The sequence below is a fragment of the Pavona decussata genome, unplaced genomic scaffold, assembly GCF_977016875.1.
Source record: "Pavona decussata unplaced genomic scaffold, jaPavDecu1.1 SCAFFOLD_169, whole genome shotgun sequence".
Lineage (NCBI taxonomy): Eukaryota > Metazoa > Cnidaria > Anthozoa > Scleractinia > Agariciidae > Pavona > Pavona decussata.
Window position 1 is genome coordinate 341,669 of NW_028145580.1, and position 14,282 is coordinate 355,950.

The following is a 14,282-nucleotide window of genomic DNA, read 5'->3' on the forward strand; positions in this document are numbered from 1 at the left end:
ACAATTGGCTATTAATATTGTCAATAGTATTAAACATGTTCCCTGATTTTAACTGTCAGACGTGAAATTTCAATACATATTGGATGATATGATAATCGTTATCTGATTTCTAGTGAATACCTCTGTAGTCACAATATAGTTATTTGATGGTATTACGGGTAATTTGTACTGGTGTACTTTTTCAGATTCTATACATAATCAATGCCATTATTTGCTTAGTTGAGATTGAACTAAAGTTTCGATACTTATTTGATCAGTTTTGATGTCTATTTAAAAAGGCTAGTCTATGTACAAAGGAGATAGTTCCACGCAGTTCTATGTTAACTTTTGGCGAGGCTTCACTATTTCACAGAATGATTTTTTTCGAGCTTGGCCTGGCTAATAATTTGGCATATTTTTATTTGAATGCAAATAGCGCCTTTCTCTGTTTTGTTGAAAAAATCAGGTTCATTACTTTATAAATGTCGAAGTCTGAGAAATTGAGAATACGGGATGGAGTTTCTCACATTGGAGGGTTGAGAAGACAGTCACAGTAAATCCGATCAAGGTCTTCTTTGTTGAATGTTGGCAAAGATCTCCGTCAGGCCAAAAAAAAGTTGTTAAGGAAACTATTCACGATCTTATTAGCAAACAGCTCAAAACCTAATTTTCAATATACTGACTTCAACAACCTCATGCATCTACTTCAAATCTAAAAATTACAAACCTAACAACTCTGACCGACAAGCTGTTTCTGCTATCAGCTGCCCCATCGAGATCATTCTACTGAGACACTTGGAATGACTGCGATGCGCCCGCGATTCTCCTTTCCGTGCCGAGTACTCCAAGTACTCCAACACCTCTACTTGAGCAAGCCTATTTTTACGAACCGTTTTTTCTTTTGCTATATTTTCCCATTTTCTCTTATTTTACATGTTTTTAAAACCTTTATACAATTTAATTTCGATCAAGTTATTTCCTATATTTACAAAAACAATGACCAACTTTAGATATATTACTGTTCACCTTGTAATTGGCAGCAAGCTAAGGCTTAAAGGAGATAGACGAAAAAATTGAATAACACGCTTATTCATCTCCACTTTTTGTATCCGCTTAGCAGTCAAGCTGAATTTCTCGTGAATCGAAAGGAGCCCATTTCGAATGAGTAGGATTTAACGTTCTACAAATGCTTAATAGCTTTGTTTGCAGGGAAAAGTATCGCCCCTCCTTTCCCCCCCCCCCCCTACCCCCCTCTGCCCCCGGATATGGTCGTATCTGAATAACCGAGTACGACCACAAGTAGCCCAAGTTCAAGCTGTGAGCGTATGATAATCTTGCGTAGCGTCACGACAAAAATATAAGAGTTTGTATGGGAATATTTGCAATCGGGTTTAGAAACACTAACCTGGGGTAAAAACAAGTTACGGCAAGAAAGGTTAGAAAATCTGTCAAAAATGCGTTGCTATGGTAAGATAACGTGAATCAACACTAACCAGCTTCATCATTTTCTTCCCAGATAAAATTCTGAAAAAGCCCTGAAGTTTCAGGAGTTTTGTTCAAACAATAAAAACACTTTATTCAGCTTTAAAGTCGTCCTTGTCAGAATCCTCCCCCCTCCCCCCCCCCCCCCTTCCCGGTCTAGGTAGGAGTAATTTGCATTTACCCTGCAGTAGTCCTGTTGTAAATGGGCAAGATAAGTTATTAAATAAAGTTGATTGTATTCTTAGATCATCCAAACTAGTAATCGGAAGGTGATAGGCTCGACTCCTATTCGGAGAACGTTTCTTCGAGTAAGCCTGTGTCACTGACTGAATAATACATCACTCTCATAGTGATTTATATTCGTGATATGACTTAAGGGTCATAAAGCTATATATGTTTTTGTTCGGCCGTGGAGTTTAATGAGATCAGCTTCCAATCAACGATATTTCACACATCCAATAAAGAGTGTAACTATGGCTACATATGTTTGTTGACCGCATGTAATTAGGCATGTCCCCATTTGGAAGTTTTGGCGGAAATATGAGGGTCTCGACAAAAAATGTCCCGGCTCGCGCAAATAATTAGGCTCGGGTCGCAGGCTCCCGCACCAACCACCTGCTTCATTCACGAGAACTTCAAAAACTATTTTGAAACCGTTTTGAGTCGAGCCATTCGTTCACAAAGACCAAATCTTGTCCATGAGAAACTTCCAAACTCCACTTTGGGGCCCAAACTACCAAAAACCGACCAGAGAATTCCTCTAGAACTAAAGGAAAATCCGCCTCAAAATATCCACTCCCCATACCCGGGGGGTAGGGATGGGGGGGGGGGTTGGAATTGATCGGCCTATTGAGACTATGATTGATGTCGTGCGATCAGTTCATTGTCTAGAAACTGACTCCTCGTCGCTTGTAGCTTCGCGTAGCTGAGATGATTGCCATTTTTCAAATTTTTATATGAACAGCCGCCTCCAGATGGATATGAACTCTTCATAACAGCCTTTTTTGTGACCAGAAAAAAGTTATTTTTATCGCAAAAATACAAAAGAAGCTGATAGTTCAAAGAAGGGAACCAATACACAAACTGCCAGAAAAACGAACAGCAATTATCCTCGTTCAGCTACGACTCACTTTTATATAACTAAAAAAAGGAACAAATTTTTAGATACATTCAGTACAGTTGTGATGGACATGTATGAGTAAGAACCCTCAAACATGACTATCGAGACCTGAGCTTACAACAAATTTAAAGAAAAGGCTTTGAACTCGAGCTAAATCTTAAATAGCGACCATGGAACAGCTGCAACGGAAGTTTTATAGCTTCAAACATCGATGGTCTGTTTTCCTTTCAGATGACAGGATAATATTAGCGGGTATCCATTATATGGGGAAAACGTGATAATATGAAAAAAATAATAATAAAGGGAAAAAGCGATAAAATAAAAACTATCCAATAAAGAAACTATTAGGAGAATCTTTGCTGACGTCATTGTTTACATTTTGCCTCATTTTCATACATCAAAGAACAAATGGACACTCTGAACTAAAAGAAAATGTCACTCTTGGGAGTAACTGTAAATACTGGTGTGTCATATTGAATATTTTCAAAGAAATTGGCTTTCATAACACTGGCTTGGTGGCAAGAGTTGCCATACATTATTTGCAAAGTTCTCATACTTATCACGTTCGTTTATCAAAATACTGTTTAAGCTACCACGCACCAATTTTCAGAAAATAATAAGTTTTCCAAGCTCTTTCAATTTATGAACACTATTTATCTGCCAGTAGCTAATTTTGTCCTAAATTATATGTGCTAATGAGGCAAAACATTTAAACAAAGATCTGCTACATCAGAGTGGTTATTGTACTAGAGGATATCACGTCCAAGGTATGAGATTGTCTTGTCAGTGCATGGCGATACAGTGCCGCTTTTTTAACAAACAGAATGGAGGATGCGGCTGGTGATGCACCTCAAGTCAGTATTTTACATGTTAGTAAGAATCTGTTGTTGATCTGACTTTTCAGATCACTGAAAACTAATACTAAAGTTTCCTAGGAGGGATTTAGTCTAATGAAAGACCTAAGTTTTTCTGTCAACATGAGTGATAGTTTTTTTGTGAAGGCAATAAAGATCAATAAGTATACCGCGCAAGAAATGAACTTAAGTCTACTTCACCGCTAATTGTACAAATTATTGTGCAAGTTATAATGCCAAGTTGGAATAATATTGAACCTGTGTAGGATGGTACATCCCTTGGTTATTACATGTTTTCAGCCGAGGTTAATTAGGCTGTACTATATCAGAGTGCAGAAGATGGCGTGCAGATACAGGACGTTAATGTTTATTTCGCTCAAGGTACGCTGTGCTCGGGTACCTTGGTATCGGCCCGCGATTCCCCAATGGCCACCTCATAGAGTCTCGAGCCTTAAGGCTAATGTCGTGCGATCAGTTCTTTGCCTACTAACCGAATTAATGCGTCGTTTGCGCATGTTCAAATTTTGATTTGAGCAACCGGTTCCAGATAGATATGGACTATTCAAGGCAGCTGTTTTGTTGTGAGAAAAATAATGTCATTTTAATCACCAAAAAGCTAAGGAAGCTGATATTTCAACGAAGACCCAAAAGTGGAAACCTTCAGCACAAATTGCCGCAAAAACGAATAGCAATTATCCAAGACTAACCTTTCAATAACAAACGAAAGGGATAATTTTGGAGATACAAAATATATACGGTTGTGATGGACAGCACCAGTTAGAACCCACAAACACGACCACGGAGACCTTATCTTTCTAAATTAAGGAAAGGCTTGCAACTTGACTTTAACCTTAAATGCCAAGCCTTGGAACAGCTGAAACGGAAGTTTTATAGGAAAGTTCGACCACCGATTGTCTGTTTTCTTTGACGACAGCATAATATCAGCGGCGAAAACATGATAACATGAAAAAATAATGAGAAAGGGAAATAGCAATACAATTAAAACTATGCAATAAAGAAACTACACGAGAATCCTCGTGACGTCATACTTATAAAGTTTGTTTAACAAAATACTGGATGTTTAACCTCTTACGTACAAATTTTCCCAAAATGAGCGGGTTGTTTTATCAGTGTATGGTGATTTACAATGTATTTTTTTTCAAACAGAATAGAGGATACGGTTGATGATGCACCTCTAGAATCTTTAACATGTTAGTAAGAATCTGCTGTTAATCTGACTTTTCAGATCACTGAAAACTGATATATTAATGTTTCGTAACAGGGATTCAGTCTAATTTAAGACTTTAGTTTTTATGTCAATATGATAGTTTTTTATGAAAGCAAAAAATATACCACCAAACAAATGAACTTAATTTTTCTTTACCGCAAAATTGTACAAATTATCGTGCAAACATGACACGGAGACCTGCTCTTTCTAAATAAAGGAAAGGCTCAACAGCTGCAACGGAAGTTTAATAGGAAACTTCGACAACCGATTGTCTGTTTTCTTTTTACGACAGCATAATATCAGCTAGCAAAACATAATAACATGAAATAATAATGAGAAAGGGAAATAGCAATACAATAAAAACTATGCAATAAAGAAACTACACGAGAATCCTCGTGACGTCTTTGTTTTCATTTTCATACTTATGACGTTCGTTTATCAAAATACTACTTGTTTAACCTTCCACGTACAAGCTTTTCGAAAATGCCAAGTTTGCAAAGCTCTTTCAATTTACGAATATCATTTATCTGTCAGTAGCTGTTTTTATCCTTTGTGCTAATAATGTATGCTAATGAGGCAAAACATTTAAACAAGGATCCGCTATATCAGAGTAGTTATCGTACTAGAGGATATCACGTGACATAAGATATGAGCCAGGTTGTTTTATCAGTGCATGGTGATCCAACGTATTTTTTTCTACAAACAGAATAGACGATACGGTTGGTTATGCAGCTCAAGAATCTTTAACATGTTAGGAAGAATCTGTTGTTGATCTGACTTTTCAGATCACTGAAAAGCGATATTAATAAACGTTTCGTAGGAGGGATTCAGTCTAATTAAAGACCTTAGTTTTAATGTCAAGGTGGACGATAGTTTCTTAATGAAAGTAATAAATATACCTCAATCTTTTTACCGCTAAATTGAACAAATTATCGTGCAAGTTATTGACAAGTGGTTCACGCAGAAAGTTAAATCTACTCAGACAAGTGGTATTAATACCGGCTCACATTATTCAAAGCACGTATCCTGTCAAATTGCCCTTTACTTAGTTGGTTCTCAGAGTTACATTTTGAAAACGCTTGTTCTCCGCCGGGTAGCCGAACAAGAACCACCACTGCTGAGCATCTTTCACTCAGGTAAGCTATTTAAGCTAAGGGAACTGAAAAACTCGATGAAGAACACCAAGTCAGCTGTCTTTTTTGTGATCTTACGAACACTGCAAGGTTCGGTTTACATTCGTCGGTGGTAGCAGAGTGACCTGATTACACAAGAGCTAGTTTTCCTCAGTAAAAATTAGAATACGACAAGTTTTGTTTATTCCCTAATGTAGTTCAAAGTATGGTTGCTCTGTAACAGACTAAACAGTTGTGGAAAAAAGAATTCGAAAAGGAAAATCTCTGCATCTCGAGAAGTAAACAAGCACCAGTTTTGCGTTTCCAAGTTATAATATAACGAGTTTTTAATTCTGGTGTGCATACGGGTAACAAAATTTGTTAAGTTTGTTAGTTTCCTTGAGAAATCTCCTTGTTCAAAAGGAGGGCTTTATATTTTCATAGGACTTTTTAGGAAAGCTTGTCACTCAGGGCACCAGCTGACTTGTTGAGGATAATTCATTACAGCAAGTTTATTCATACTTCAGATCTTTTACACCGGAACATGTCAAAAGCCATCGGAAAACTTGTAAAGGAAAAATTGAATTCTAGGCGAAGGCTACGAAGTTCTCGCGCTCGGACAATACCGCCAGGTACACGGGGTAATCGATTTTATCATCCAACTTATTTTCGTTCATGCTATATCCTTAGTAGATATAAAAACAATCAGTTCTTTTGTAACAAAAAATGCATCAATTACAAGACCTTAATCGAAACATCAGTGAACCTTTTTTTTCTTGACAGCTAAATTAAATACAATATATAAATACTGAATTTAACATGCATTTTTCGTTGCAGAGGGAACATTTTTCAGAAATATTTTCAGCACTGAGGAATCAGGTGAAAGAAAAAATTCTGATCTGTAAGTAGCCTGAAAGAAATATCTTGTTCCGCTGTGTCCGACTTGAATGATTCAGATGCTTGTAACTTTTCATTTTAATTCTTTCAATGGACCTCAAATATCTAAGAAAGAATCAGTTCCAAAACAGTTGTACCCTGGAGTTTAAATATATAGGAAAAAGTAATTTTTTAAAAAGGGGATTTTAATAACAACCTCGTTTTGTGTTTAGTCAACTTTTTGTGACATTGGATACTCTTGCCGCAACTGACTAACAAAAAATATGATTGACGTGATTTTAGCAGTATTTATCTGATTTATAAACATGAGAAATTTGCAAGAAAACTGTTTTCTTCGGATCGGTTATATTAGGCCCCAGGGCGAGTTTGTTGTCACTGGAACAAACCATTACGTTTTTGAAGGTTTCATTATTCAGAAGGTAGCAAATATTTTAACAAAAAGAATTCAAACAGATGAACTCGTTGCCAGCTACAGTTACTTAGATTATTGTCATAAGTTGCTTAGTCAGTAGCTCAGCAAGTTTAAACATGTTTTGAACGTACAATTCTCTTAGCAGTGACAATTGGTACAGTTATAGCAACAATGAGCGAATCATGTGTTGTGTTAGTATTGAATTGCCCACGGAGCTGGCGGGATTTTGTCCGAAGAATATATTTTCCCAAATCTGTTTTCGTTTGTCCTGCCCCGCGACTCCGTCTCTTGTAATGCGGTGAGGGTAAAACAGTCCGGCACAGTTATCAAATTTGATAACCGCGTGACGTCACAAAATGGCGCCAGCTCAGAGCGCGGTGAGTTTTGCGAGAGCGTTCAATTGTTTCGTTAATTTTTCGGTTGTGTTCGCGTTCCATACCCAGAATTCCGGGGGCGAACGTCGATAGAACAATAAACTTCAAGGCCCTGCAAAAATTGGCGATCATCGGGAAAGAATTATGCGAGATCTTCCCTTGCGATTTGAAGAGGTGGTACGAAATGACAGTCCCTTTCAGGTATGTTTATTGTCTTTGCCATCAATTTTAAGGTAGTTGTAAATTTTTGTGGTACACGAAGAAAAAATGTCGTGATCTTCATTAATATATCTTTCGATTCAACACTTATTTGTCGGAGGGCATCAAGAATTGTAAGAGGGCACTATGATATTTTGATTTGCGGTCTGATTCCGCTACTGACCGCCATTGTTAATTACTTGTGCTTCTAGGATGACTAGAAATGAAGGCAGCATTATGGATTTCCACCGGAAGAAAATAGCTACTTAACCTTTGGAAACAGGGATCCTTTTTAACTTACAATGCGAGTTGCTCTCGGTGGAAGAAATACCGGAGGTCAATCTTAATGTCCAAGAGCGCCAAGAAAGCGTGTACGGTGAGAGATGTTGCTGGCAAGCAAATTGGGCGAGTACAATACTTTCTTAAGAAAAAGAAGCTCATGGACTGCGGGAAAGTCTAGTGATGAAGGGTAGGATTTCAAAATTAAGACAGTTATCCAGGAACGATTTTGATAAACAACTCAGTCGAAAATTATCGAACGTCTTGTTCCGGAAATGCCTCCTTGGCAATTACATGTCTTTGTCTTGTCCAGTATCGTTACTAATATGACTGGATATGAACGGAAATAATTCGTATATTTCTAGGTGGTACATTTAAGCTTATATTTACATGACTGTAATATTTTTATTTCTGTTCTCGTCGTTAGATTAAATAACCAGCCAGCCAACATTAACCACGGAGAGTGATTTCAGAGCTTGGTGATGAAGGTGACATGCCGGATGTTGAGGTATGCCTTCACAGTACGATTTTACGATTTTCCCAAAATGTAATTATCGTTTACAAATTTATGCTTGGTGTTTTAAGCCTGTGTAATGCCAGACTCATAACAGTTCGAGCTTTGAGCCACAGCAAACAACGGCAATACGCCCTTTCAAGAACAATTTAAACGGAACTTGGCCGTTACACTTCTATTTTATTTTTTATTTTACTTCTATTGCAGTACGTCGCTTCAATTATCTAGGACAGATCGAGGCGACTCTACACACGTCGCTACTCAATCGAATCATCGCCTCCTGCACTTTCGAAATCCCTGGTACAGGAAAGAAACAAAATTTATTTGAAGTCCCATTTTAAACGTTAGTTATAACGCAAAGTTTCTTCATTCATACAGATTGACAAAGGACAAGAAGGAGAGGAGCACGGCAACAAGAAGTTCAAATCATGTTAATGTTTATGCAATAAACAAGCATCTTTGATGGAAGTTATTTTCTTGGGATTGGTGTTTCTTTTTGATCGGCTATCGCTCAGGAATTCTGTTCTTCAGCCAAAGCCGCTCGAGGTTTCCTCGGTCGACTACAACGCCATGAGGCTTTCGATAGGTATCAAAATGAGCTTTGTCAGTTAATTATATTATTGACAAAGATTGTTCCGTATTTTCCTGATGTCAGGCCAAAATTCCTATTCTAAACCTTTCCTTGTGTCCCGGCCTTGTGTACAATTCACTGTGCGACCGAAATCGAATGTTGAATAAGAGCCCCATCAAAATGTTTTCATATTGAAAGAAGATGGTTGCTATGATAACATGTCACGTGAACTGTAACTTGCGGTTTGATTGGCTAATAGTTTGTTTTGGTCCCGGTTATCAAATTTGATAACTGTGCCGGACTGTAAAAGGAGAAAAGAGTTTGCGGGATGGTATTTGGCATGGCGTGCGGAATGGCATAATTATGCGAAATATGATTTACGCGGGGAATAAATTAACTGAAGAGCGCATCCTGTTTTCGCGCCAATTCTATAAGAGCAGCCGTTTTTTTTTTATGTTGCGGACTATTAAACAACCAACAACAGATCGAGGATTATAAAATATACGAACATGTCTGATCGCTGGTTAGGAAGTGAGAGTGAAGAAATCGATGAAGTTTCGCGTTCAAGGAACTAAGAATAAATTGAATTTCTAGTTGACAAAAAGAAAGTGGCAGCGAGTAGCCTAGACAAAAGCAACACCAGACTGGAGAAATAACATCAGTCCAAGGCCAAAACTATTATGTGAGAATTTTAAATTTACACTCGGTCATTTTATCAGACTCTTTGACGGTTACAATTTGTACAATTCAAAAAAATATGGGAAAAATATGTTCTACTTTTTCTCAACTTACATTTTCGTTGAGCGACGAGTACGTAAGTTACTGTTGAGCTGCTGAACTAGCTACCTAGCTATTTAATACGGCGATTCAGGTAGCTATAGTTTAGTTACGCGTTATCGAATTAAACATATCCGTCTTTAATTAAGGTCTGTCTGAATGCCAGACGTCCCAACCTAAAATGAGATTTAAAAGTGAAGAAGCCCTAGAGCAAAAAAGCAGATGACAAGTATGGTGTCTAATTATCGACACTGGAAGTGTGAGAGGTTGTGAAACTATTCTTATCACAAATGCATTTTGGTGAAATTGTTGTTCATCTTCCCGCTCAAGATAAATGAATCATCGAGCATACAGGGTATGAGAATTGATCTTTTACCGAGGGTTAAAAAAAAAAAGAAAAAATGTTTATTGGTCTTTATTATTTGCCCTCGGTAAAGGATCAATCTTTGTCCTGAGAAGACTTCACGCTGCCACGTTATTTTTGTCAACCGAAGTCGCATGGAGTAAAGTGAACATGAAATTTTATTTACTACGGATTTACTCATACAGTCGACTCCCGATAACTCGAACCCTCGCTAACTCGAACCAATTTTCCTTTCCTTTCAGGTCATTTTCTATATAATTTTACCCTCGATAACTCGAACTCCCGATAACTCGAACCTTTTTCAATTTCCCTTGAAGATTCGAGTTGTCGGGAGTCGACTGTAGTTCCTTGAATGCGAAAACTATAAACAGTTTCCATCGCTTTCTTTACCCTCACTTCTTCCGAATCAACAATCAGACGATCAAATCCTCGAATTGTTGTTTTAAATATTTAGCAAGAGTCCACAGCATCAAAAAAACTGCTGCTCTCTACTGCTCTTATAAAATTGGCGCGAAAACATGACGCGCTCTTCAGTTAATTTATTTCCCACGTAAATCGTATTTGGCATAATTATGCCATTCCGCACGCCATGCAACATGCCATTCCGCAAACTCATTCCTCCTTTTACCCTCACCGCTTGTAATGCTCTCTTTCGGCGCCGTAAACAATCGGCTTTTGGGAATTCTAGGCGAAGGCTATTTAGTTCTCGCGGCTTACGCTGCAACAAAATTATAACAAGCGCTCCGACAATACCGCCAAGTACACGGGGTAATTTCATCATCATAGGGTGATCGACTTTATGATCCAACTTATTTTTTATATTTCCTTTGTACACATGACAACAATCAGTTCTCTAAAAACAAAAATGCACCAATTACAAGACCAGAAATCGACGTATGAAGCTTTTTCCTTGTCAACTTAAAAGATGTATAAATATTGAATTTAACATGCATTTTTCGTTGCAGAGGGAATATTTTTTCAGACTTTTTTCCATCACTGACGAGTCGGTTATTTTGCTTCCTGTTAAGGTATGTAATGAAAAATTCTTGCTCTGAAACATATTTCTGTTGTTGTTGTTGTTGTTGTTTTCTTGTTTGGCATAGAAGCAAAAGGTTATTTAGTTTTTATTTTAAGTAATTTGTCACAACTCTTAATAGTATCTCGCACACTCCGATCGTGCAGCAGCTCCTGAAATAATAGTCAGTACCTACTAAAGGTGAAATTCATGTTACAAACGGACAAAAGGGCAGCTTCTTACAGAAATCCGTATACGGAAACGAACACTAAATGACAAATTTTCTTGCCAAAGATGAAAGTGTACCGTGATTAATTTAATATCGCGCGCAGTCAGTGATCGGAAGCTGAGGACTGTTTTTTTTTTATGTGAAGCAAGCGTAACTTTCGCCACTGAGAAACGCGTGCCGGCAAAATGTCTAAAGCTTTTCGTTGCGCTTGCGTTCAACTTAAAGAGTTAAGATGGAATCTTGTGTGCTTGTGTTTCCGGGGTAACCGGGCCTGAGGCACATCACTAGTCAAGACTTCCATCTGTTTCCTTTGCTTTCATTTTATTTATTTTTTGTTTTCGAAATTGGTGATGTAAAATTTCCATGCAATAAAAAAGGGCATGCAGGTTCTACAGCAGGAAAACAGGTGTAAAAGGATGGTGAATGCTATCTGGCTTAGGAGCATTGATTTGGTTTTCATTGGTAAATTTATAACACTTTTTCTAAAAAGATCAGGAACAACAAAAAAAACAATTCACCCTGACACAATTCCTACTTTTTTTTTCAGAGAGATGGTTAATTCTTCTAATCAGCAAAACGGAACACAAAATGAAACAAGTTTCCGGTGGTTATCTCAGTCTGAGTGCATTGCCTGGCTTACAGTGCTCATGACTGAATCTGTTGCTATAGTAACAATTAATATCCTTACAGTTATTGTTTTTATCAAAAATCGCAGTCTTCGTAAGCGAAGCATGTATCTGGTGATCAACCTGGCAGTTGCAGATATGTTTGTTGGAGGATGTTCAGAAATCACAAGTTTTGTGAAGCTTGGAGAATTTTGCTCCTTCTGGAATACCCAAAGACTTCCTCCTCTTGTTACCATTTACATATTGCACTTGTTTCTTACAGCTTCCCTAACAAACCTCGCCGCGATCTCGTTAGAACGAGCGCACGCGACGTTTCGTCCTTTCAGACATCGTATTATTAAAAAGTTGAGGTTTGGATTTATTATTACAATCATTTGGGTTACATCTGGGCTGTTACCAATTGCTATTTATTTACATCGCAACTTGGTGCACAGGTTAATGATTTGGATTTATTTCAATGGTTTTTGTTTATTTGTCATTTGTGTGTCTTATGTGTCCATTGCTGTCAAGATTTCTTGTGGGGCTCATCCTCAGCACCATGGTGCAGCCAGCAGAGAAAGAAAACTAACCAATACATTGTTCATTGTGACTGTGGTATCCTTACTGCTGTGGCTTCCATATACGATATTTTATCTACTGTTGGCCTATTTGCCTTCCTCTCTTCCTCCTTACCCGGTGTTTTTTCATCTTGCTTGCGCTTTCGTCATTTTGTTTTTTGCAAACTCCCTTGTCAATCCTATTTTATATGCAGTCAGAATGCCAGACTTTAAAAGAGCTTTCGTTTCACTTTTTCGACGTCAGCAGGGACAAGTTGAGATTATTCCCCTTGGTCGCTTGTGATTACTAAGGGTATGTGTTGCCATACAAGTTTATTATTATTATTATTTGCTAAACTTTCAAAAAAATTAACAGGCCTATTGCATTTGGCAGTGTAGTTCGTCATCAGTAAGGTAAGTCATATTCGTCTGTTAAACGGACCATCAGAACTAGATGAGAACTTGACAAATATAAATTTGGAATTTTGAGCAATTATCCATTTTACGTTTTGCAATAATGTCTTTTAATGCATTTCAGTTTTGTGTTTTTTATGCTAGAGGTCGGAACAGACACTTCTCACATTTGATGTTGCAATTCAGTTACACACACACAAAAAAATGAGTTGAAAAAAATATTTCAGAATGCCAGTGCGAAGGTCTTTGTGAGCTGTTTAATAGACGAGGGAAGAGTGGATACTGAAATCTAGAGCACGTTCCTGTGATAGGCGCATGCAAGGCCAGATTCACGAAGCCCTCCTAAGTTAAGATGTCTCTTCAGTATTGTTTCTTAATGAAAGCCTATTGTAGGAATATCGATAGTCTATTGCTAAGGCGGATTCCAATATTGCATTGCGCATTCTTACTGGACATAATTTCCTGCGTCATTAGCGCGCGCCTTTACTCCTAAACGAAGATGGTGACCTATCTTTTTTTATCTCGTTACTTTATCTTACCTCTTATCTCCTTTATGTGTAAAACTTTTTAGAAAAGCGACAGGAAAATAAGTTATTGGCAGAAATAGGAGCTTGCCCACTACTCGCGGGCATAAAATAGTGATACTGAGAACTCGCACCAAAGAAACGTTCTAGGTCGATACTGCTTGATATTTTGTTTCCCTGACAAGAAATTTACCTTTAGTTGCCGATTATGCTTGATACATTCTATGAATAACGTTTTTTTTAAAATTGTGCTTTATATGTGTAACTTATGTTACCACCAGACATGGAAATAGCTGATCAAATAAACTCATTTTTGAAAGGGAACATTGTAAGCGATTATAGGGTAAATTGAATGGATCGTAGCTCCTTCACGGACAAGGTGACCTATCTCTTTTATTTCACTTCTCAGAATAGTACATAGTAGTGAACAATCAGAGAAAGATGAAGAAAATTTTCACGACAACTTTTATTTCGCCGGTACTTAGAATACATCTTAATTTAGCAGGGTTTCATTAATGTAGCCCCTGGAGTTATAACAAGTATTGTTCTTATCTTGGTCGTACGCCTATGGCGTCGTATCTAAGTTATGTAGCTGTCAAAAGATTCCAATATATTATTATTATCAATAGCTAATTAGGTTCTTAATAGTTGACCTGGTCGTTTAGATCAGTAACTTGTCTTTTAATTTGTATTACAGCTACAGGCAAAGTGAACTAAGTAGGGTGGTACGGTTTTTATTTGAGCGTCGTAAAACCAAACCAATTACGCTGGCCAATC

General features: G+C 37.6%; 1 protein-coding gene across 1 annotated transcript; it reads left to right on the top strand.

Moving 5' to 3' along the window:
- Positions 1-5,645: 5,645 nt before the first annotated feature.
- Positions 5,646-14,029, top strand: LOC146464059 (adenosine receptor A3-like). Its single transcript, XM_085083739.1, has 4 exons — positions 5,646-5,799; positions 6,613-6,676; positions 11,127-11,189; positions 11,953-14,029. The coding sequence occupies exon 4, from the start codon at positions 11,957-11,959 to the stop codon at positions 12,869-12,871; it is 915 nt and encodes a 304-aa protein (XP_084939865.1). The 5' UTR covers positions 5,646-5,799; positions 6,613-6,676; positions 11,127-11,189; positions 11,953-11,956; the 3' UTR covers positions 12,872-14,029.
- The last annotated feature ends 253 nt before the right edge of the window (positions 14,030-14,282 follow it).

What these genes read in the sequence shown, in the direction of transcription:
- LOC146464059 (XM_085083739.1), top strand. Translation starts at nt 11,957, where the DNA reads ATGGTTAATTCTTCTAATCAGCAAAACGGAACACAAAATGAAACAAGT.